Source organism: Numida meleagris, chromosome 12 (genome assembly GCF_002078875.1).
Source record: "Numida meleagris isolate 19003 breed g44 Domestic line chromosome 12, NumMel1.0, whole genome shotgun sequence".
NCBI classification, from domain to species: domain Eukaryota; kingdom Metazoa; phylum Chordata; class Aves; order Galliformes; family Numididae; genus Numida; species Numida meleagris.
In genome coordinates this window covers 7122633-7146743 of record NC_034420.1, presented here as the reverse complement: position 1 = coordinate 7146743, position 24111 = coordinate 7122633, and the positions used below count along the sequence as shown (strand labels likewise).

General features: G+C 38.7%; 1 protein-coding gene across 3 annotated transcripts in view; it reads right to left on the bottom strand.

Moving 5' to 3' along the window:
* Nucleotides 1–24111, bottom strand: part of ATP10B (ATPase phospholipid transporting 10B (putative)) — a 62717-nt gene that overhangs the window by 24038 nt on the left and 14568 nt on the right. For all 3 annotated transcript variants that reach the window (XM_021410821.1, XM_021410822.1, XM_021410820.1), the window contains 7 exons: nucleotides 15279–15483; nucleotides 12749–12834; nucleotides 10160–10266; nucleotides 5921–6052; nucleotides 2623–2750; nucleotides 1443–1695; nucleotides 371–603 (listed from right to left, as the gene is read on the bottom strand). In XM_021410821.1, coding sequence (XP_021266496.1) covers nucleotides 371–603; nucleotides 1443–1695; nucleotides 2623–2750; nucleotides 5921–6052; nucleotides 10160–10266; nucleotides 12749–12834; nucleotides 15279–15483 — 1144 coding nt within the window. The remainder of the gene's footprint in view (nucleotides 1–370; nucleotides 604–1442; nucleotides 1696–2622; nucleotides 2751–5920; nucleotides 6053–10159; nucleotides 10267–12748; nucleotides 12835–15278; nucleotides 15484–24111) is intronic.

Here is a 24111-nt window from a genome sequence, read left to right as displayed (position 1 = left end):
GTGCTGAGTAACTCCTCCTGTGTTGAACCCCAGCTTCAATAGAATCATAGAACTGTAGAATCATAGAATCTTCAGAGTTGGAAGGGACCTTTAAAAGTCATCTTGGATCCCAATTTCCTGTTCCTCTTCCTATCAAACATTCACCATAAAACCTCACCTGAGTGCCCCTACACTTCTGCTGCAGCTTTTGATACCCTCACCTAGCTCCTGCCTGCATGTTCTCAGTGAAGACCCCAATGCTTTGCCTCTCCCTTCCCTTAGCTCTACCAAGGCTAGGATTTCTCCTGTCCCCTGGTCAGCTCCCCATCAGAAAATGCAACAGGAAGGAGAAATCCTTAAAGATATGCCAACTCAATCTGCTTGTACTCACGATGGTACTGCTGAATGCCACTTGAGATTGGTTGCTATCACGACGACCAAGTGACCTGCTCCTTGTATGCCCCTGAAAATGAGCCCTAGCGCTCTGGGACCTCCTTAAAGGTCTCATGGTCCTCTGATAAGTGGCTGGTCTTTCAATATTCATTGGAGGAAGTGTGAAGTGCTGAAGTTTTGCGAAGTACTCATCTTCTAAGTCCAACTCCTTGTGTGTCTCCAGGCGCTTGGCTGTAAACAGAAAACGAAACCTTACCTCACTGTTCTTGGCATGGCTCAGGAGGAATTCCTTGGTTAGTTAAAAAAAAACATGAAATAAACCAACCGAAAGGTAAAACGATTCCTAAGTCCTAACCAGAAAAACTCCATTATCCACTTTGGCTTCTGGCAACTCCCTCTCTATGTTTATTATTGCAAGAAAACACTTAAAAATGACCAGTCATTTTTAAGGACGTTGCCTAATGCTGGGTCTATGTAGATGCACGTTGCAGTTGGCTGGAACTGATTAACGAAATACGGTAATTCACAAATTTCCTAATGCTCTCAGTAACAGAGCACAAACATCTTCCCAGCAGCTGCATGCCAGCTTAATAAAATCCTCTGCACTATGTAGAGAGAGAAAGTAGCAACCAAGGAGGGGCCTGGGTCAAAAGTTCAGATTCAGTGCTGAATGCCAAGAGACTTCAGATAGCCTGCAGCTAGGGTTGTCTCTAGGTGTAGATGAGCATTCTTTCACACCACACTATGGTAATTACTTCTGGATCCACTGAGCTTGATTACTAACTAATCTCAGTTTGCGAGCCTATGAAAGATTAGCTGGTACTTACTAAGAAATGAAGTAAATGTTCTCTTTGCACTCCCAAGTGCAATGCAGGAAACCAAAAAAACTTCCCAATCTAACTTCCAAATCATTTAAAACTTTCAGGAGTCTCTGTAACAGGAGTCCCTCACAAAATGGAGACAAAACCACAAACCCAGTCAGAAGGCTCAGCAGGCTGAAATATTAATATTTAATTTATTAACATTTTGTAGCTCAGAGAAAAAAGCAAGTGTAGAAAAGTCTTTCTTACCATTTTCCTGATGTGAAAACTCATGTCCATCAACAGTACAGCGTCGGAATACCATTTTGTTTTCTGTTAGTGTCCCAGTTTTGTCTGAGAAAATATACTGGATTTGTCCAAGATCTTCAGTAATATTTAGGGCTCGGCACTGTATGGGCAAATCTGCTTCTTCATCATACAGGTCAATGTCATTGTGAATTAAGAAGACTTGGCCCAGCTTGACTAACTCAATGGACACATAAAGAGAAATGGGGATCAAAACCTGGAAGAGATGAAAATCTCTGTGAGAACCAACCCAAAAGATGAGCCTTTCAGAGGATGCTCTTTCAAAAAACGCATTTTCTGGACCAAGGTACATGCTGCTCTTACCCTCCTGAAACTCAGAAATGATAGACTAGCACAGACTAACTCTTAGTGTTAGCCTGTTTAGCAAGCAATGCCTTTACATGCAACGCTTCCCATCCAATAACTTCCCCACCGTGAAATAATCCAGAATTCATACGATGCACAAATATTCTGTTTCAGTAATGAAGAATAAGCCCCTAAGGAATTCAAGCAGCTCAAAAAGTTATCTTCATATTTCATTCATACCAAAGAAATCCTGTCCACTTAAATCTCAGCAGATAAATCAAGAAATCTGAAAAGTAGATGTTATTTTCCCCCATCCTTTAAATTGTTCTTTCTCAATTAGGCTTAATCAGACTCAGATATGTGAGCACCTTACTTTTAATTTAGCTTCTTTTCTAAATCTGCAGAACCTTACCTAGTTGTTATTCCCCACTGACAAAACCTACAAATTTTGTTTCACTGTTTACATGAGATATTAAGTCGCATTTCTATTTAGAAATGATGGACATAGGCAAAAGAAAAAAAAACACCAAACAACTGATATTTGGATGTAAGCATCCTCTGTAATGCATATCCTACAGACTCTGGAGCTGTTCAGAGATATAATACCTGTCCTTCCTCATGAGGTTTCAAAAGCAACAAAGAAAAATTTGTGTTTCAAAAGAAAAAATGATAGTGCATTCCCTGCTTTGATGATTTGGAATGCTCTTTGCAACATTTACAAATAGGATTAAGAAAGTACTGCACAAACTATTAATTGATATTAATTTTTTTATTACTGATTGCAGTCAGTTTTTAATATCTTCTTCCTTGAAGGCAACAAAGGAGCTTTGTCTCTTACCTGCAACAAGATTATCATAGTCAAGAACATGTAGAAGCCGGAAAGAACTGGAGACAGAAAATTGCCATTCTCGTCTGGGACATCATAAGGTGGGTGTTCTGGGAAGCTTCCAGACCAAATGCCGTGCCCTGTAGGAATGTCATACGATACTGAAACACACTGAACAGGATGGTGACTGATAAAGCTTCTGATTTACTGATTTACATCTGATTGATGGACTGCAATGCTAATTAAGAAAAACATTTCCAAATCAAGTACCCAAGCAGTGCTGCAAATCTGCTGAAGAGTGAAAAACATATGCAGAACTTTGCAGCATATGCACGTAACAGCCATGCTGGGCATGGCTATTTTTTGTCCATCTGTCCTTCAGCAGGTTTCTCCCAGGGCCTGTGTAGATCTCTTCTCACTCTATCTTCTGTCATGGGAGGATTCCATCTCTGCTACCTAGCTTTAAGAATCCTCCATGCTGAAGGCTTCTATTCCTCTTTCTAACAGAAAGATGTATCACTGTCTCTGTATAGACAATCTGAAGTCTTCATAATTACATGCTAACATTAAATTAAAAATTAATTCAGGCAGCTCCTCAGTTCCCCATCAGTTAACTCACATTCCTAAACTGCACTACTGCAGCAACGTCTCTGCTTCAGGACCTATCAAGATTCCATCATGATTTCTTTACCACCTTTCATATTGCCATTACTGACATAAACTTTACACAAGGATATTCCTAAATTTACAGAGTCAGAAACTTGACATGTAGCCAGCACAAATGACTTAGTTTCCTCACATTGTCATTGCTCCAGATGCCCTTCTCCTGCCCCAAACCCCTATTAGTCCACTTTGCGCATCCAGTTCTGATAAAACTTCTATTAGCACCAATTAAGCAAGTGGCCATTTTGGAGCATCTGCCTGCTAAAATCCTGCCAAAGGAACTAAAATTATTTCAGCAATATTTTCTGGCTGCTAGAGACTTCGATCACAACTGAGGAAGCACAGCTATGGTGTACAAGTCACTTCTTCCCCTTCCTTTTTCACAGTGTGCAAGGAAAATACTGATGGATTCACCAGTACTGTTTCTTCCTGGAGCCCCACTCAGACAAGGCTGCAAAGAGGAACTCATGGCAGAGCAATGGCATCTTTTGAGCAGATGAAAGTTGATTATTCTTGTTCCTGCTTTACATGTTTCACTTAAACTATGAATATTTTAAAGTCTTTCTTCTTTTTCTTTTTTTTCTTTTTAACCTGAGCATATAAATTGTTTTTTAAACGTCATTTTTTTTTTTTTATCTGAGACCACTTCAAACCTTAAGTTAAAGGACTTTATTACTCAAGGGCTCCTACACACCAGACAAAGACAAGTCTCTAAATTGACATGACAGCAGCCAGGGAACAATGGAAATAAGTCTCTCTCTCTCTCTCCCTTGCATAGAGCTCAGTTGTCAAACTGAAAATCCCTCTTCTGTGCCAAGAAAGCCCACTGCAACATGAAGCAGCAAAATTAAAAAAGTGATTAAGTCAGTTCTATTGTTCATCTTTTTGGATGGCCTTTACTTCTAACAGAGTTACAGTGATGACTGACTGTTGGGTCACATCGCAAGGCTCTGGGGAAGGTTCAGGAAAGCTTGACAGGGCCACATGATTTGACTTTGTCTCTACAAAACTAAATCAGAGCAGTAGCACTAAGCAAGTTATCGCTGAGATGAAATGGATTAGAAAGAAAAGGGGGCTTTGAACACAAAATTCTCATGGGAGCCTCTGTTATCTCTTTAAAGCAGTGACGCATTCAAAGCTCAGTGGGCTTAAAATCTGGCCCTTTTCCTCAGGGTTAGGAGATCCATTAGTACTGACCTGCAATGGACAGACTGCAATCAGAGCAGTAGGGCAGGTGGGTGCTTCCGTGCAATGAAAGTGAGGCCTCTGAGATCATCAATCAAGTAAACTAGAGCCAGACAACCCCAGCCCCATCCAGTTGCTGCATGCAAGGAGGGAGGCACTGCAAGGCCCGTGGAAAAATGCAGTGTTCCCACCTAAGCAATTGATCCGTATCAGCCTGTGCCAAAAAGGCTTTTGAGAAGCAGGTAGCTGTAGAGACTGTGAACCAAATCAATTACCCATGTGCAGCTCATGTGTCACCATGGAAGTATTAAAGGAAAATGTTATAGAAATGAAGGTAAACCAGCATCATATTTTTGTAGTCATATATGGAACAAGCATCAATGAATGTCAATGGGCGTCATGTTTTACTGCATGGAGGAATTCTATGACACACTTTCGCTTCATACACACTTCCATGTCAGATGCCGTTGTTTCAGACTGCCCCTCTGCTGCCATCTGCCACAGGGCAGCAAAATGTAACAGTGTACTGGTGTCAACGGTTTAAGGGCGTTAGGCCCGATTCCGTGACAAAGGGGACGGGGGACCCAAGGGCCCACGTCCCGGGAAAAGGGGAAAGGGGAAAAGGGTAAGGAGATGGCCCTGAGAGCAAAGAACAGCGGCAACAATCTGAGGAGAAACAAACTAATTTACTAAATAAGATATCGGAATGCAAAACAACACACTATAATACAATATAATTACAATTTAAGCTGATAAATCCAATACAGAGAGAGAGAATGTCCCAAAATCAAGGTAGGCCTTACTCTACTACCGACGATAAGACGGCTGGAGAGCGAGGTGCTGCCAAGACGAGAGACGGCGGAAAAAGGGACGAGGTCTCGTGATCTGCAAGTTTTTATACTGCGAGCTTCTATCTTTTCCCTCCGGCTGGAAAATGGTAACAAAGGAGCAAAGTGCCGTGGGGACTGTAGTAGTCCTTCTCTTCTGAGAACTAGGTATGTCCACTACATGATGTTATGATGTGGAATACCAATAACCGAAAATCACAAAACCATGACAACTGGTGGGATGGTTCAACCTTTGCTGCCATTCCACCACCGTCCATCTCTGACATCATGGGCCAACATAATAAAATAGGAGGCATTACTTTCAGAGCAACACTCTTGAGTACTGCTTCCTACGCATTAACTCAACAGCTTTCACTTGCTTGCTTTACACATACTTTATTATAGGGGAGATAGATCTTATCTGAAATATTTATAGCCATAGCTGAGTTTCCTTCCATCTGAATTGCTCGGATTTGCCATTTTAACTTGTACATGATAAGACCAAAGAACCTAAAGAGTCCAAAAGCCTGAGGCCTTTAGCTCTAGATCTGAGCTCACATGTCCCTGTAAGATCAGTTCTAATCATCATGTAGAAAATAGAAATCAAACAAAAGATTTTTGTTAGTGCTTCATACCTATAGATCCAACAAGACACATTGTGAACAGGAGTCCCACACACAAGAAAATATCCACGTTCATCCGTCGCTCTATCTTGCTGCGCTTGTAACGAGGACCATTGTTATTCAGCATGGCCTTGGTTTCATGACCTTCAAAACACAAGTGGATATGATCATGTTTACATAACATTTTGTAGTTTTTTTTTTCTAAAAAAAGCATTTCACAAAGTAGGAGTGGGATCCTCATGACTAATATTAATTTATCTCCAGCTTCATTGAGGAATTCTATTGCCCATTTTCTCATTTGACTGAATGTCAGAATATATGAGACACTAAATCTAGGTACGGGTTTACAGAAGAGCTCAATTACATTTCAGCTTTAAGCTGTCACATACATCTTAGTTTCTCAAAGGCAGCAGGTTCAATAGGAACACAAGGATTGTACCAATATTCAAAACGCTTGAGACTCAGAAGTACAGATGTGCTTCTACATAACAGCTAAATCTGGAGAATGGAAGGAAAAAGAGCAATAATATTGTGTTTTGGAATTTTATAATCAACATGATTAGGTGCTATACTGGTTTCTGGAACGCACATTTGAAAAATATTGAAAATATCATTCATTAGCTATTAGGAAGCCACTAGACACATTTCATGTATTAACTTCAATACAATCCAACACGTCAGGTCCAGCAGTGAAAGACACGAATGTTATTTACTTTTTCATCATGCGGATGTAAAGTGCTAACAAAACAGCAGGGCAAGAAATGAAAAAAAGCCCACTAAATCCTAAGAACATACTGAATTAAAATTGAGCTGGAATATTTGTAATGAAAAAAGAGTTCTGTAAGAAGTCAACACCAGAATTTGCTTTTTCTATTTTGTTAAAATTATCTAAACTGTGGCTCTACAAATGGGATATCTGGATAAAATCTGTTGCTATATTAAATGGTATATTTTATACTTATATCTATAATAAAAAATAAAGGCCATGCAGACTTGTATTTACGTTGTTGTTGTTTATATGTGTGTTTAGTGTGTGAGAGGTACTGTTTGCCCATTCATCTTTTGGTTTTTTCTAGAGAAGTGATTTGAACCAAAAGCTGGAAGTAAGGAGTGATTTAATCACTGCTATTGGATTCGCTCCAGCTTTACATCAAAGATAATTAACTGAGGTAGAGAGCAAGAGAGAAAATTACTCTCCAGCCTTATGTTCAGGACATCCACTACGAGCAGGGACTCTTAGCTTCCCATTCCAATGAATATGTAATTTTTTACACAACCCAGAGCAATGTTGGTGGGACCAGCTCATGCCACCAGTGCTCCTTCCTTTTCAGCTCATGTATATGTACATATCCACTTTTGCACAAAGTCAGGTAAGTCAGGGCACTACTTGTGAAGCAGGAGGTGTGGGTTCACTCCTGTACAGCCTTTCCTTCTGTGAACAAATGCTTTTACCACTGAGCTACACAGAAAACGAGAGCATTACAGCCTGCAAATGTGTTCCTCCAGCAGCTGTGTAAATCTTGTTTTCTCACTTTTCTTTTTAATGGAATATTTTGCATTGAAAAAAACCAATAACAAATAAACCCAACAACAAATTGCTCAGGACAAAGCCCTTTAGTCCCCCTCAAGGGTCCCTCAGGGAAATTTAATCAATGAAATTGGAGGAGCTTTAATTCCAAATTTCAACTCTTTCATTCCCCTCCCCTTCAACTGACCAACAGGAAAAGGAATTTTCTCAGCATCTCTAATATGGATCTAACTCTGCAAGCTATGGAATATCAGAAATAAGAGGAATTAACTATATATATGTTTGGTTTTTTTTCTCCTAGAATCCTCACAGATTTATATGCTCTATAACCCATCACCTCACCTGTCACACACCAGTAGATTATCTCTAAATTTCTGGATGCTAATGGCCTCATTTAAAACTTGTTTCTATTCTGGTACTTTATTACTGGAAAAGCATTTTTAATTCTTGATGCTGCCCCTATCACAATAGGAAAACCATATTGGCCATTGCTCTGTAACACGGTTTTGGTGCATTAGCGCTATTGCTTTACGTAGAACATTTGGGTAGCCATGAAAGGTGAAACTCTGCTTGGGTCAGATGAGAACTGCACAGGCTAAACAATCACTTTAAGTGATGGCTCCGCGCTTCACAAAGCGCCCATTAGAAAGTAAGATTGAGGAGTAATAGGGTTATAAAAATGGAGAATGTGCCATGTTACAATGTGACTGATTTTGGATGTTCAGAAAAGGTCACAGACCATGATTAAAAGCCAGAATATAATCAATGTCAAAGAAACCCAGAAATGAAGCTGGTTACTGGCTCAAGTGAGTCTAATTTTAGAAGAGAAAGAATAAGCCTTTATACTGACATGAACAAAAAGATGTCAGCGGGAAATTGAATTGAAGTCTTACTCAGACCAATGACACCACATCTTGGGAATCATTAAAACTCCAACCTTTGCAGCTGGCTGCTTAAGTAACGTTAACACAGGCCCACATTACGATCTTTGCTATTGGTGAAAGGAGCATACTAGGAAATAAATAGAGAATAAAAATGGGAATCCTAACAGGAGAAGGTAAGACATGGACCTGTTAGAGCAGGTCCATGATGATCTTGAAAATAAAGAGGGCTCAGACACCTCTCCTGTGATGAGGAACTGAGAGAGCTGGCACTGTTAAACCTGGAGAAGGCTCAAGGGAGATGTTATAGCAGACTTCTAATGTACAAAGGGGCGTTAGTAACAGACAGAAAAAAAACTTTCCCCTATGGAAAAAGGGGGTGGATTTAGATTGAATATAAGGAAGATTTATTTTTTTAATGCAGGTTGTAACAGGTTTCCCAGAAAAGCTGTGGATACTTCATCCCTGGCAGTGTTTAAGGCCGGGGTAGATGGGACTTTGAGCACCTTGATCTAGTGAAAGATTTGCCTAACCATAGAATCATATCATAGAAACATAGAATGGCCTGGGTTGAAAAGGACCTCAAAGATCATCTAGTTTCAACCCCCCTGCCATGTGCAGGGTTGCCAACCACTAGTCCAGGTTGCCCAGAGCCACATCCAGCCTTGCCGGGAGGGTCAGATCCTTAAAGGTCCCTTCTAAATCTGACTATTCTATGATTCTGTGAAACTACTTCAATTCTATAGGAAGTGATTCCTATAGACATTTTTATATAGTAGTACCAAAATACAGGTGATAGTTTTGGATTTCTCCTATGCCTGGTTATTCTCCCTTGGTTTGGTAGGCACCATTCTTCCTGGTGATGTTTACAAAGAGAGGTGTTGAAAGACTAACAAACTGAAGGCTGTGGAAATATATGGGAGATGTAGTCATTTAGAGTCCTCTTCTACAGCAGTGAAATAAAATGGCCAGTTATCAGATAAAATATTCTGGAAGGTGGAAGGAAATCTAAGGTAAAAGACTTTCAAAAATGGTCATTTTTATTTTCTCTCAGGTGGCTCAGCCTTGAACCCTTCTGACGCTGGTTAGACATACAAGTCACATGACTCTTCCAGAAAGATAAAAATAACCAATAATGGGATTAATCATTGCATTTAAACTGACTTTTTTCATCAACAACTGAAGGGGCAATAAAGAGGGAAGTCGATACACTGTTTATGAAGAGGAAGAGGGCACATGTCAAAATCAGTGATAAATCACTCTTGCTGAATAAACGCAGTGGTAACACTCTGAAGGTAAACGAAGCTGAGAAAAAGATGAGCTGACCCACTGTTTAACCTGGACTACTGCATTTGATTTGGGCGCTGACACTGTCTGGTGTGGTTCATGTATCTACTGCATGAAATGCACAATTGCAGAGACACGCTATGTCTATCTCAGTGTGTAATGGATCTTAAGCTGCAATGGTTTCTACCCTGAGAAGCCACTGAGATCCCTCTCAGGGCAGCAGCGTAGATTTTATGACCAATGAAATTAGTGTTATAATCAGAGCTGCAGAGCTGAGAGTTAAACTAACCTTATCAAATTTGACTGGTCTGGATATCTTTGCATAAATGTAGCAAGACATACACAGGTATACTGTCACTTGTTAGAGAACCAGTGTAGGACTCATTAGCTTTAGAGATGTGTGAGTAACACGTTTACTTCAAAAGGTTATGCACTCTTCCCTCTGATCTACCAGTTCTTAATGTCAAACTATGGTGCAAGGTTAGACTACTTATATCTACTTAAGGATATTTAAAGGGAAATTCTGTGTTTAGTGAGATAGAATGTACTTCTTACCTGCATATATAACAATTCCTACCGCAACTTCAGTGTTTCTGATTGTACATCCACGAAGCAAAAGGCTTTCGATATTAAAACCGATCCGTTCATGATTTGGCTGTTCCCTAGGAAAACAAAAAGAAGAAAAAATAAAGCAATGCCTTTTTCTGTTCTGATAAAGCCTCAAACAATTTTTTTGTGTGCATGTCCAAGTTGAAAACAAGGAACTGTGAAGACCCTATCTTGCTTGTACTTCACTCAGCTTCAGTAAAGACTCCAGTAAGAAGTCACTGAAAATTCTAATAACCACCAGAGGGCTTGCATCTTTGTGAACCTCAGCTCCTTGAAGAGTGTCTGGGCTCAGGCTCAGCCTCACCCACACTAGATGGAAGATTTTTCACCCTGGCTGAGGATGTCCCATCACACATCTGCTCCTTCTGCTAGTAGAATAGACAGGTGAAAACTTACTGAAAATTGTAAGGTCAATACTCCATCAGGCAGGCAATTTGTTACTTGTCTCTGAAAATGAAAACTAGTTTTGCACAGTTTTCTGTTATGAATTCTTGTAGGCTCTTCCTGAAATCTTTACCAAAGCTGAGATTTTTCATCTTGAACTGGTTTTATTACTTCAATAACAGCATAAGATAAGAGTTCTTCCAGAATATGTATATTTTACGACTTTCTACTGGATATTTGGTATTGTGTTTACCAGCGAACTGCAGTGTTATTTAAATGAGGGACAAGGTTCAGAGCTACCTAGGGCTATGTACAGTCCTCCATCTGTTTGCAGCTGCACGTGACAATGTGACATCAAGGGTGAGGAGTAAAAAGGTTTAGATGCCAAATAGCTAAAGATGGTAGAATAATGGCTTTGATCAAAGACTCTGCAGAGGAAGACCACAAGGCAGCTCTGGCTGGCAGTGTTAAGACAGGAGAAGGTCATTGTTATATGTTGGAGTGCAGGTGTGTAATTTCCAAAGCAGCTTCAGGTTACAGATCTTCAGTTGTCGTCACTGGCATTTGAACAAAATGGGAGTTATCACAGAGTGTTTTCTGTATATGAAGCCTAGGCTTTGGTGCAGTGAGATTTAAGTATCTCATATATGAAGTTACATTACTTAATAACTTTTAATTCAAATGTCTTTGTTGGCACATTTTAAAAAAGTAACAGCAGAATTCCCTTTTCCTGGGGAGCTAGATTCAGCCTTGGTGAAATCACTTAGCAGAAGCCTTCCTGCATCCCCTTTGAGCAGTATTTGCTGTGGCCAGGGCTTGCCAGGCAGATATCACTAAGTTCTTGCTTATTGTTTTTAGCAAAGACAATTCTTATGCACTGCTACAATTTTACAGCAAGGAGATGGACACTCAATAATTTATTAAGGGTTCTTGGAGAAAAATGTAAGCTGGCAAGACTGTAAGGATGCATACCTCTTGGAGCAGCACTGTAAGCTGGTCATACCTTGCTTTGCCGAGAGTCCAATTTTTGTTTGAATACTGCTCAAAGTCATTTGGGTTTAGAAAACACCTCAGACTAAAGAAGACTAAAGAAGAAAACTCCACTAACTGTTAGTAAATTATTTTCCACAGAATTCTTTCATCTAGCCTTGAAGCTGGGAGTTAAAGGCAGAGATTTAAAGATGTTGAATCCAGTCCTGGACCCTAAGGGTGTGTTTCTGTGTGTTTTCTTGTGACATATTTCTTACATTTGCATAATCTCAGTGTTCTTGTGTTGTATTAGAGCAGGCTAATTGGAAGGATTACTTCTATTTAGATTATACTTAGTGGTCCACTAAGCCAGCAATCAATACAGACCAGACCTGTTTTTACTTCATAGAATCATAGAACTGCACAGGTTGGAAAAGACCTTCAAGATCATCAAGTCCAACAGCAACATAACCATACTACCCTAACAAACCACCACAACTTGTTAAGAAATCATAGAAGAGGGAAAACAGCCTTCCTATTAGAGGTATAATTCTACAGCACATAAAATCTCAAAACCAGATTAGGAATGATCAGGGCTAATGGACAAGAATCCACTGGTTTACTCAAGTTCCAGGTTCAACATTCTCACTGCATCATTGGAAAGACAATAACTACTAGTTTAGTTACTAGTAAACTTTTTAATTACTATTCTAATGCATTGGTTTCATTTAGAGTATTGGTGCTTGTGTTTTTCAGCTGTAAGAATAAAATTAGGTTTGTATGTCAGATCCTGGAAGCCTTTTCCCCATGGCCATAAATATGAAGAAATGGGAACAATGAAGCTGGATATCTTTAAACATTAGAAAGGATTTACATAGAAAATCTAGCCTAGACTAACCCTCAGGTCAAACACAAATGCACTTGTGTCTGAATTTGGAAAAGAGCTGAAGTCTTGTGAGAACAATTTGTATAAAACAATTGTAAATTCAGTGTCAAACTCTCATCCTTCTTTGCCTTAAAACCCAAATTCCAGTCTGCATATTCTATTGATTTCTGAGTCCAGGAATAGATAACAGAAGTGTCCATCAATTTCTGCAAAACATGTTGCTTCCATCCATGTCTCCCCCAAGTGAAACATTAAAACTGAGATAGACAGTACATTTATGGATAACAAATACTTACATGTAGCCTTTGAATTTATTGAGATCATTACTAGGCATTTCACAGATGATGGTGTTTTGGAAAATTTCCGGTTCAAATGAAGTATTCTGCAAGAGGAAACACACTGGGAATGAGTGTCAAATCCAGAGTAATTGAAATGCTAAACAGTAAGAGCAGCTAAATACCCATGCCATGCCAGCACCAACAGATAAGCTTTGTTTGTGAAAGCATAACACAGTCTCAGAGGTAAAACTAATAGGCTTGGTAAACCCACCTCACCAAAAAGCAAGGGTTTTGCAAAAAATAGATGTTTAGATCAGGTTCACAGCTTGCCTGAATTATTTGACCTTCTCTGTAAGGCAAATTCATACACGGACAGACAGTACAGCCAAGGCTGGAAGTTGCCAACAGTTTTCATCTTTAATTTCTCAAATAGCACCAAATCAATTCTCGCTTTATTTATTTTTTATTTTTACCCACACAAATCTGTTTGACTGAAAGCAAATTTAAGTGTGCAAAATAATGTAATTCATTGTATAATCAAAAGGGTATTGTCATGGTATAGCAGATCTGAGACTTTCCTTGGCTGGATTATCAATTGGTTAAACTAAATTTTAAAAAAATGCTGTGAATTGGATCGTGCAATAGAGAATGCTAGTTAGTAGCAGCACTTGCCTTTATTTAAGGTAAAAGTAACAAATATTTATAATTCTTTATTAAATAACAACACTCTTCAGACAAAAGCAAGATCAAATGAAAATAATTTCAATATTAATACGGATTTTGAAATATATTAGAAGAGTTGTTCTACCAGCGAGAAGGACATGATAATAAAATAAGAGACCATGCTTCTGAATAATTTGAATACATTCAAATATGACTAAAATAAAGACTAACAGTAAAACAAGGAAACAAACAAATAATCCCCCCAAAAGGAAGAGAAGTGAAAGAGCCCAAAGTGCTGGGAGAGACAAAACAAGATGGAGCACTCTGGGCTAAGAACTTCCTGAATTAGAGCTTGGAGCTGAATCAAGGCACACACTTTTGCTTTATTTTCCCCGTATTCAAGGAAAAAGGCTTGCTTTTGGGGCTCTTTGAAGCAGTTTGGAAAGCCAGCAGCATGAAAGGTACATGTTTGCCATAACCTTTTTTCCTCAACTGAAAAAATACTGAAGACTTTGATTTTAGATTAAGGATATGTAATAAAAATGGGATGTGAGAAACATGAAAGAGAATAATTACTGCTGTGAGATAAAAACCAAAAGAACTGCAACCCACTTGAATCCAAACTCCTCTCATTAGGAAATTCAGAGCTGGAAATCAGATCTGCTGCCGGGCTTCCATACCTTCTTCTAAAGCAAGAGAAACTTCCAGAAGTCTCACTCCTTCGGAAAAGGAAAATCTTGAGAATCCCCTACTGGAATTCATAAGAGTTTTGCCAGACTGTAAGGAATTCCTCACAGTGACAGTGCCCAAGTCTCAATTTCCTCTCTCCTGTTCTTTTTCTGAGCACTACATACGTTCTATTTTGTATATATATGTACAAAATCTAAGTACAAGCAAGCTGACAATCTGATCTAAAAAAGTAAATTTTAGAGGAAAAATAACTTGATGAATATCAAAGCATTTTGTATAACTTTTGTCCTACATGAGTGAATATCTTTAGGCTCTCTTTTAAGAACTCTGTGGAATCTTGTCCATCTCACAAAACTCAAGAGTAAAATCATACATATTTCGTTACCCTAGAAATATTTGTGCAGCAGGAGAACAGCAAGAGGCAAGAGGAGCTTGGAGGGCTCATTAACACCTAGTAGGTTCCTAGCAAGAAAAGAGGTTGAGAAAGATGATTCCTCTCTCTATCTCAATAAATAAATAAATAGATAGATAGATAGATAGATAGCTGTGTTGATGATAAGAATTTTACAGTTGAAAATTCAGGTTAAAAAGTGGCTTACAAGAAGAGAAAGTTTCCTTTGTCTCAGCCTTGTAAAGGTAGGGGAATTCAGTATTCCAAAGCATTTCCTAAAACAAAGAACTAACCCCAGTTCATTCTTTCCTCCTTAAAGAGTCACACTTTATAGCTGCAGTTAAATCTGAGAAGTTTTATGGAGCACTTAAATCACAAGCTTAAATAAAGCTCCAAGAACAAGGAACAAGTTGCAGACAGGAAGACTAAAATCAGTTTCTGCGATACATAGTACACTGTTTTTTTTAATCAACATGCTAATTACACTAACAATTTTAAATAACAGGGTAATAGAGATGATTATTTATGCTGTGACCTTCCTGAACACTGGGGTCACCATGGTCAGAACTACATTCCATTCTGCTTATGTAACAAGACTTCCTAAGTATAAAGGCTTCTGCACATGCGGCGTATCTACAAAATAACTCAAAGACAAAATAATCATGAACAGATTGAAGCATAATTCAGTACCCAGGTGTCTTCTGATTTGAAAGACTTCATCACTGCACTTCATGGCTAGAGCTGCAGAGCAAATAGGCTCAGAGCAGTCCTTGGCTGCATGGGCTGTGGTTTCTGTAGACTTACCTGGCTGGAGAACCCCGTGACGACTCGACGCTGCTTAAGGTTGGTCTCTCCATCAAGGTTGGCCGTTTCCAAGTGGCAGATGCCGTTTTGATCAGAGGAATACAGCAAAAGGATATCAGCTGGGATGGTCTCGTTACACTGCAGCTGCACAAAATCCCCCACTCGTACATCTTTCCAGTACTTCTCAACATAGGCACGGTCTTTCCTGTGGCATTAAAAATATGGCATGGGTGAATCGTGACATTAGGAAGGCAGGCTCCCTGCTAAGTGGGGCTTCGATAAAAGAAAACAGGGCAGTGGTGCCACATTGCTGTATTTTTTAAAAAGATACCACAGAACACCTAGAAATTAGTGCTCTAGACAATTTCATAGTACCACTTCACCATACCTCACATGCAAAGTAAAACATCTACATGGAGTCAGTAGAAACTACAATAAAATTTCTCTTTTGTTCACTAGCACTGGGCCTATATTCTCCACAGCAAAAGCCAGAAAATTGCTCAGACTAACAGAAGTGTTTTTAAGTTTTTAAGAAATATAGACATTTAAAAAAAAATTATTATTTTCAAATATGTCACAGGTACTTTCAAGCACCAACATCTAGACCTGGAAAGAAGCAAAGCATTATTGTACCTATGCTTGCTTCAGGTCCCTCCAATTTGTAATTCTCAGAAGATAATTACAAATTTTAAGCTTAGGTCATAGATACAACTTAAAAAAGCAGAACAGCAGACAAATGACTCCTTAGTATTGAACAAGAAAACAAAAAAACAGCCCCAAAACAAAAGGCAGCTAGAACCTAAGATCTAAGATGAATGAAAAAAGTTCAGGTAAGGAACAAAGAGATTCTAAATTAAAAAAAAAATGAGGGTTGGAGTTTGAGGAAAAGAAATGACTATTTCATCAACAAACATGTTCAATGGTTCAAGACAGCAATATTTTTTTTAAATAACCTTTTCAATAATTGATCTCTCAGCTGCTCTTCATCATCTAAACACACTGAGGAGTGTACTATATGCTTTACAATTAGTTAAAGGAAAAACTGTACAGGCAGCAATGGCTCAGTTCTTTATGAGGAAATTATTTTTTTACTATGAATAATTGTCATCTTGTATCTTGCTCTGTAAGAGGCAAAATGCTCACAATACTTTACAAGACTCACAGTAAAAGGCTTTTTGTAATGTCTCAGTCTCATTTTTGCTTAGGTTTTGAATCATCCTTATTTAGTACCTGAGGAAGTGTGTCTTTCAATGAAGTGTTTATATTATGAGATGGGGAGCAGTGATGTAGGAGATAAAATGTTTTGCTACAATTCAAAGGCACACATCCAAGTGCTGCTTCAGAGTCTGGCCAAAGTCTACACCGTGTTAACCTGCTTTCCCAGTCTTGGGGAAAGAGGAGTCAGCCCTAACACTGTCAGTAAATCTCTGGCAGTTGGCTCATGTCCTTATCTAAAAACAACATAAAATAACTGCTTCCTGCAAAGGTTACACTTGTGGTCAAACACTTTGCATTTCCTGGTGGTATTCACTTTTTATTAAAACAGAACAAGAACAACAAAAACCAGAAAAACCCTGTAACTACGTGAAAATGCTAGAAGTGAGAGTCATTAAAAATTACGATTTTTCCTTCTTACATTATTTTTTCCATTCCTGAATTTTCATTCCTCTTTCTGCTGCCTCTACTTGTACGCATATCCTTGTTTCCTTTGCTCAACAATAGACATGAAAGATCACACTGAGAAACTGATGTTTGCTGTAAGTGAATCTGATGTCGCTGCACTTTGAAAAAAATATTCCAGAACAGTTTCCACTTGAAAAATATTTAAGCAGGTGCGTGATGAGTATTTATGGCTCAGCAAAGTGGATGCTAAAGCTAATACAGTACAACCACTAATCAACTAGGAATTCTTCCCATATCTAATGCTCTCCTGGTAGAATTCCTTGTTTGTTTAAAGCATGAAAATGAGATTACAGAAGCAGTTTAGTAAAAGCAGATGGGTTGTCTTGCTACCCCAGACATCTGGATGTCATGTAGAGTTTGCATATGCTGTTTGCCAGGACATCTGCAGGGCAATCCTACTTCTCTCTACGTCAGCTCTTGCACAATTCTGATGTTTATGGAACACTCTTGAATTTCCTGCCCACAAAATCTGTAGATAGGCCTTACCCAGCTGGCTGTCTTCTACGTCAGCCTAAAGAAACTGGGTTAATAAAATAAACCACAGAAATAATAGATTTGTAATAATTTTTCAGTAACACCCTATGAAACTCACATTACACGTGCGGCTCAAGGTTTGGTTCATTCACTAATTACAAAGGAGACAGTGAGTCAGAAAAGCCAAACGACCTCTTTCAGATCAAAGAAGTTGTTTTCTGTAGCATAGGGATTAGAGTTCAGGAATTGCTGGTCTTCCAGCTTACATTCAGGTGAAGGGTGTCCCTCTCTCCCAATGAACAAAACATTCAGTAAAGAAGCACATTTTCTTTGTAGAGAGCTCTATTCCCTGAAAGATTTAGCTGGAGTTGTGAGATTAAGATTCTGACAGCATGAGGGTTTTCTAAAATTTAGCTGAGAATTATCAATGGATAAGAGGAAGAAAAGTACTTCACAAGAACACCCCACAATGACACTGGTCCAATTGCCCCACAAGATTTTTCAAATGAAGCAGTTTCCTTTCGGCAATTCCTGTAACTGGGAACACTGCCCTTTTCCTGTTCATTGATTAAAGTTCATAGCTCCTGCTTTGGTTGCTAAGTAAACAAAAGGTCTTCGTAAATCTAAGATGGTTTGACGAGGGATGAATAAAAAAGACACACACATTTATGCAATAAAATAACAACATGTGGTGATTTTCAATTGGTGGAGAGTTGAAAGTCTGATTCTTATGGCAGAAAGCACCAGGGCTGCGGCATATCAAAGTTATGCTCTAGGATGAAAGTCTCTCCATTACCATCTCTCCTTTACCAGTCAATTTATCACCACCACACTTAAAAGCGTTCCCTTGCTGCCCTGGAATAACAGGTAGCACAACAACACCCATCACAGGGTACTGCAGACAGAAAGAGACAGCCTTGAACAGTCACAGCAAAGCCTGCCAGAGTTTGATATTAGACTCGTCATATCTGATGAGAAGGACTGAACTGAGCAGACTTTATGAAGGTATTTCTGGGGAGAAAGAATCATACACAAAAGCCTGCTGTGGCTGGAAACTGTGGGGGAACAGGAATAAATTATTGTTGACACAAAGTCATTTCACATTCTTTGATTCAATAAAAATGAACTTCAAACAAAGACTGGGTCAGGAGGGATGGTGAACAGGAGGAAGTAAGAAAATGTTGTGCTGCTCCCCAGAGGAGATTAAATAAAACTATTTTCCATGCGCATGCCACAGCATGGCTGAGAGTCCTAGAATGTCTTAGAGAAAGATCTTCAGAAACCTTTGTCATGCAAAATGGTCACATCAACCAATTAGCTCAGTGGGTCTGGTTCCTCTGAATCACTAAAAGCTCCAGGTCAGCTTCCCTTGCAGTCTGCAGTACAGACATTACTCAACCTTTCACCTGTAAATTGTCACCAGACTGTAATATCAGACACTTATGAAAAAAAAAAAACAGTGTAACATACAGACAAATCCAAATGTTTGCATTTTATTGTATGTAAATTCACTAGAATGTTATATTTGAAAATGGTTCCAAAGTATCATTTTTTTCAAAAGCGCAAATGCTCTGACATGCTCAGTGCTACACAGTTAACAGCTGGAATTACACAGATATTTAAACTTTACAGTCTATTTTTGCAAATAGAAATTGAGCACGTACTGTCAAAGATTTTACTAGCTTTTAAATGGAAAACTCCTCACTGCTTTCAAAGACCGTTCTAAGGCTGTGAATGCAAGGTTAGGAGCTCCTGCCATAAAACCTTGAAAAAATGACAACACAGGAGCAGATTGAGAACTTGAGAAAGGCACTAGACTGGAGAGGAACTGATCCCGAAACCTGCCCATAGCTCACAATACAGCACAACTTCACACAGTATTCCTGAGCTGGAGATATTATCTGAGCCAAAATGTCCATGCCAATTCATCCCTGGCTTATACCACGTTACTATCATTTAGGGTAGCTGGAGAGACTGCTTTTGTGTCATGAACATCATTAGCATCAAAGAACCATCTCACTTAGCAGCAGTCAGTCCAGTAAAAGGACTCAGCAAGCACCCATAGCCATTCCCCCCCCACCTCAGAAGCTGTGAAATCACTTTCTCAGCATTTCAGTAACACAGTAAGATAGCAAGGAGAATCTTTTAAAAATAGAGGGAACTCATTCTTTCTAAAGTCCAACAGAAGACATCTTTAATTACATCATTTTGGCATTTCAAACTCCTTAATACTAAAAGCAGATCCTAACTTTTTACATGTTAGAACTGTCTATAGCATCATACCATGGACATTACTATCTCAATGATAAATAAAGTCTATACTCATCTTCTGTAATCATTCCAAGTTTATATGGACTTAAGCTAAGTACCAGAAACCTAGAAATATATTTTATGTTAATATGCAATGTTTTGGATTTCTTTTAACTTGCTTTTTTCATCTCTATCTTGATTTATAATGACCTGCACCAAATGAAGAAATAAAGTAGAATTCAAAAGTATTTTGAGTACACAGTTACTTAGACATTATCATATTGGTTTTTTGTTTTTTTTTTTTGTAATTTATCAATTAATGTAATTAGGAATATCTAATTTTTTTTGTGAATACTGCCTAGAGAAATATGCTATCACCCTGCTGGCATGAATAAGTAACTCCAAGTCAGTGACTTAAAGACTGCTAGTCATTACTATTGGCTTCTACGGACTCCTTTTATCTTATGAAGCTTCTGGAAGCCATAGACTAAGTCAACTTCTTTGCTACAGTCATTTCCTTACATGACCATGTAGCATCTTCCAGTCACATAGTAGGCAGCGTCCTGCTCCTCTCCAGGATTAAGCTGCATTCTAAAAACAGACAGTTAGAATGGCACTTAACACCATGATGTCATGATTCTGCAGGTCTCTGGGCAAAACAACACATTCTCATTTATTTGTCTTTTGGCATTAATCATTAGCTTCAGCTGCTGTCTGTCTAACCACTGAACATCTTCTCTGTGAATGAAGCACCTTTCAATGCCCTGGCAAGTAATAGATCTTGAAGAAAGCTCTGATATAGCAATCCACAAAGCTGTGGTAGCATTAGTTATGTATTTATGGATTGTATTCCACAGAGTCCAAGGATCCTCACTATGGTGAAATGCACTGGCTGACACGAACCACTACTTCACTGCTCTTCAACTTTCAAGTGCTGCTGGGAGTTGGAAATTTGACACTTTTTCCTTTTGTCAGTTCAGCACGTCACAGATTTCTTCACCACGGAAGCAGCATGCTCACCATAAGAAGAGTTCACGTTTTAGTTATTTCTTTACTATTTTGGTTCCACTGGCTTCAGGAAGTTACATGGTGACACACGTCAAACTGGGGACTATTCGTCACTGAAACCAAATTCCCACCTCACTGCAAGCTGAGGAACATCTCAACACACAGAAGGCACTTTGTATCTTCAACTGTTAATTCAAGTATCCATATTTAACCCAGATACAAAATCCCACACTACCTGGAGTATGCACAAAACTGTACAGACAACAGAGCAGAGAACGCTCATTGCCAATGACAAAGCCACGGAGAGAATGGTATCATAGAATGGCTTGGGTTGGAAAGGACCTTAGAGATCATCCAGTTCCAACCCCCTGCAATAATATCATAGCAGATAATTATCCTGCAGTTACTGTAACTTATTTATATTGCTATTTCATTTGAAAAAAATAATATTTAAATTATCAGTGTTCATGCTTTGTTGCTGTCTTAGAAATGCATCTTCAGCCATGCACAAGCTGGGAGTATGAAGCCAGGAGATCCCTTGTTGTTGATATTCATCCACCATTCAGAGGAAGCACCATCAAGGTATAGAAGCCGTGATTTGGCTGTGCCCAAGAAAATCAAATGCAATTTTGGCTGAGGGAAGATAGTGAGACTTCAAGCAGACCACAGGCTTGAGACTCTTTTTCTTGGTGTATAAAAGGAATCCAATAAAGCCTCCAGCATAGCCCTAGTCTTTAAAGTTATGCTTTGTTAGAAAACAAAAATAATAAAGCAGAAAGAAAATGTTCTTTAAGAAGCAAAAACTCAGTGCTGCTGAAGAAGACTTTCACTGAAAGTGTTGGCCACAATCCTTTTTTTGCTTACTCTGCCCTTGGCAGGATGGTGTTTTCCTCTGCCTCAGTGTTAAGAAAATAAAAATGTACCACAGGTACTGTAACTGGTAAGCAAGCAGATTTCCATTGCTGTCAGAAATTTCCTGTACAACGACTTCAACATTTGCCTCACAGATTACCACACTGAATTACAAATCTTAAATCCGTTGTGATATTTTAATTCCCTTTAAAAATTGCTGGTAGCAGGTCTGACTTAGTGCAATGCAGTGACAAGGTCTCTGTTTTTCTCTTATTCTCACAGCACTGCTCTGGGACTATCTTAGGGTAAATGCCGATGTGGAAATCTTTAAACGTTCTCAGACTTTATACTAAGCAAATACAGAATCACCACAAAGGCCAGACTTACTTTTCTTCTGTGATCGAGACACCTGTGGACCTACACAGGAAGAGGAAATTGATCCTTGCAGGAAGTACTTGAAAGCCGCAGGATCTCTAAGCATCGCAGAGGAACTTTTCTATACTGAGTGCAGTCAGGTTCTCTCATTAGTATGCCTGCTGACTTACCTAGTTATCTGACAACACCACTGCATAATTCAAAGAACACACACTAGGCTTTTCTGAGTCACTGTCTCAGATATGAGTGTAGGTGCTTAAAATTAAGCATTGCTAGTTGCTCAGATCATGTTAACGTTTTTACAGGTGTAGCTGCCTGATGAATGTGCGTTCAGTCAAGCATGTTGCTCTGCCATCTTGAACTGTACACAAACCTTGTATCAGCACCTGACCATCTATTCAGAACAGTCAGAAAAATTTAGGTTCAATTTTCCAGAAGTGTGAAGTTGATGTAAAATCCTGTCTGGGTGTGATGATTACAGCTTAATCCTAGAGGTACATCAGACCCAGCCCACCAGTTAATCATACATCAAGTGGTTTCTTGAACATTGTGGAATGCTGAAATAATTTAATGATAGTTTTTAGTAACTGTTGGTTTGGCATTCACTTACATATCCGCATACTACACTCAGTGCTGGCCCCTGTTAGTTAGTGACAAACTGGAGAGAGTTCAGAGTAAAGTAACCAAAATGGGAGCGGAGGGACTGACTGACAAGAAAGATTAAAAGGGTGTTCTATATACATATCTTGCCTAAAAGCTGTCTGGGAGTAGCAAAATGAACATGATAGAAATTACACATGCATGAAGACTATAATTAAATGTTGATGATGAAGAATAATTAGGGTTGCGTGAAACCAGGTCACCTGAGGAATTTTAATGCAATTAAAGAAGGATAATAAAGCAGAATATCATAGAAAATGCTTTGATAATCACATATTGTAGTGGTAGAAGCCTCATTCCTACAAAAATTTAAAAGCAGACCAGGTATATTTAAAAGCAGACTAAGTATAATTTAAAGAATACGGAGAGAAAAGAAGCAAGTACATTTTAGTTCTCATATTTTGGTATAGTGTGATCTAAACTGGCAGCACAGCAGTCTGTGTACAATTACAATTCCAAAACCCTTTTACTCAGAAGGTAAAACATCCACAATCAAACATCAGATCTAAGTTATTGCACCTCCCCAAGATAGTTTAATATTATTGTTTCCCCTTTTTTTCAATTAAGCATTCTTTAAGTACACTGCTTAAAGTGTCTTTTCCCTCATTTGACTAGCAGGCTAGATTACCCATTCCAGCTGACCTCTGTGAAAAGAGAATTAGAACTAATGTGTTTACAGGGCAGTCTACTTGAATTCAATTTCCCTTGCTCCATGCTGAAAGAAGACAAGTTACAGCATTTCCACTGGTGTTCAAGAATGTTTTGAAGAACATTTGGCTTTCAGAAAAGAGAGTGTATTTTGTATGGTTTAGGGAACAGGAACTAGTTCTTGCTACTGAAATCTGAAATAAAGACAATATACTCTCCAAGATTAATGCTTTAATTAAATTTTCATCTTATGATGGAAGATGAGTTATTCTATTACAAAGGATTCTTTGGTGTCACAAGATTAACAAGATTCACAGTCCCTTGAAAAAGACTTTCACTTGCGTTAAAAAATTACCTACGGCAGATGATTCACAAGGAGGAAAATTAGAAGACATCATACTCTTCTGTGACTTTGCAGCTAGCAAGAAGAACAAGAAATATCAGCTTCCCAAAGCGCTATAGAAGCCTGATTAAAATTATTCATGATATAATAAGCTGTAACTACAGATCTGATGGCAATTGCAATTCACAATTGCACAATTTTTCCAGATAGAATCAATAGTAGAGTCTGAAGCCTTCCTTATTTTTCTTTCCCTTACATCACTGTTTCAGGCCATAAATGTCTGGTAAAACACAAGATTTATTCATAGCTCAAAGACCTTCCTATAAAATTCCTATGGAATGGGATGAGCAATGTTAAGATGGGCTGTCTCATGCTTCTGCATAAGGAAGTACTCATGGTTATAACTTGAGTCTGGATCTGTATGTATACTGTAATTCCATGATGGACATTTTTTTTTTTTAATATGAAAACAATTTGTATTGTATTTCCTACTTCTCTTTCGCTCATGGTAAAAGTCTTTTACATATAAATTAACACAGT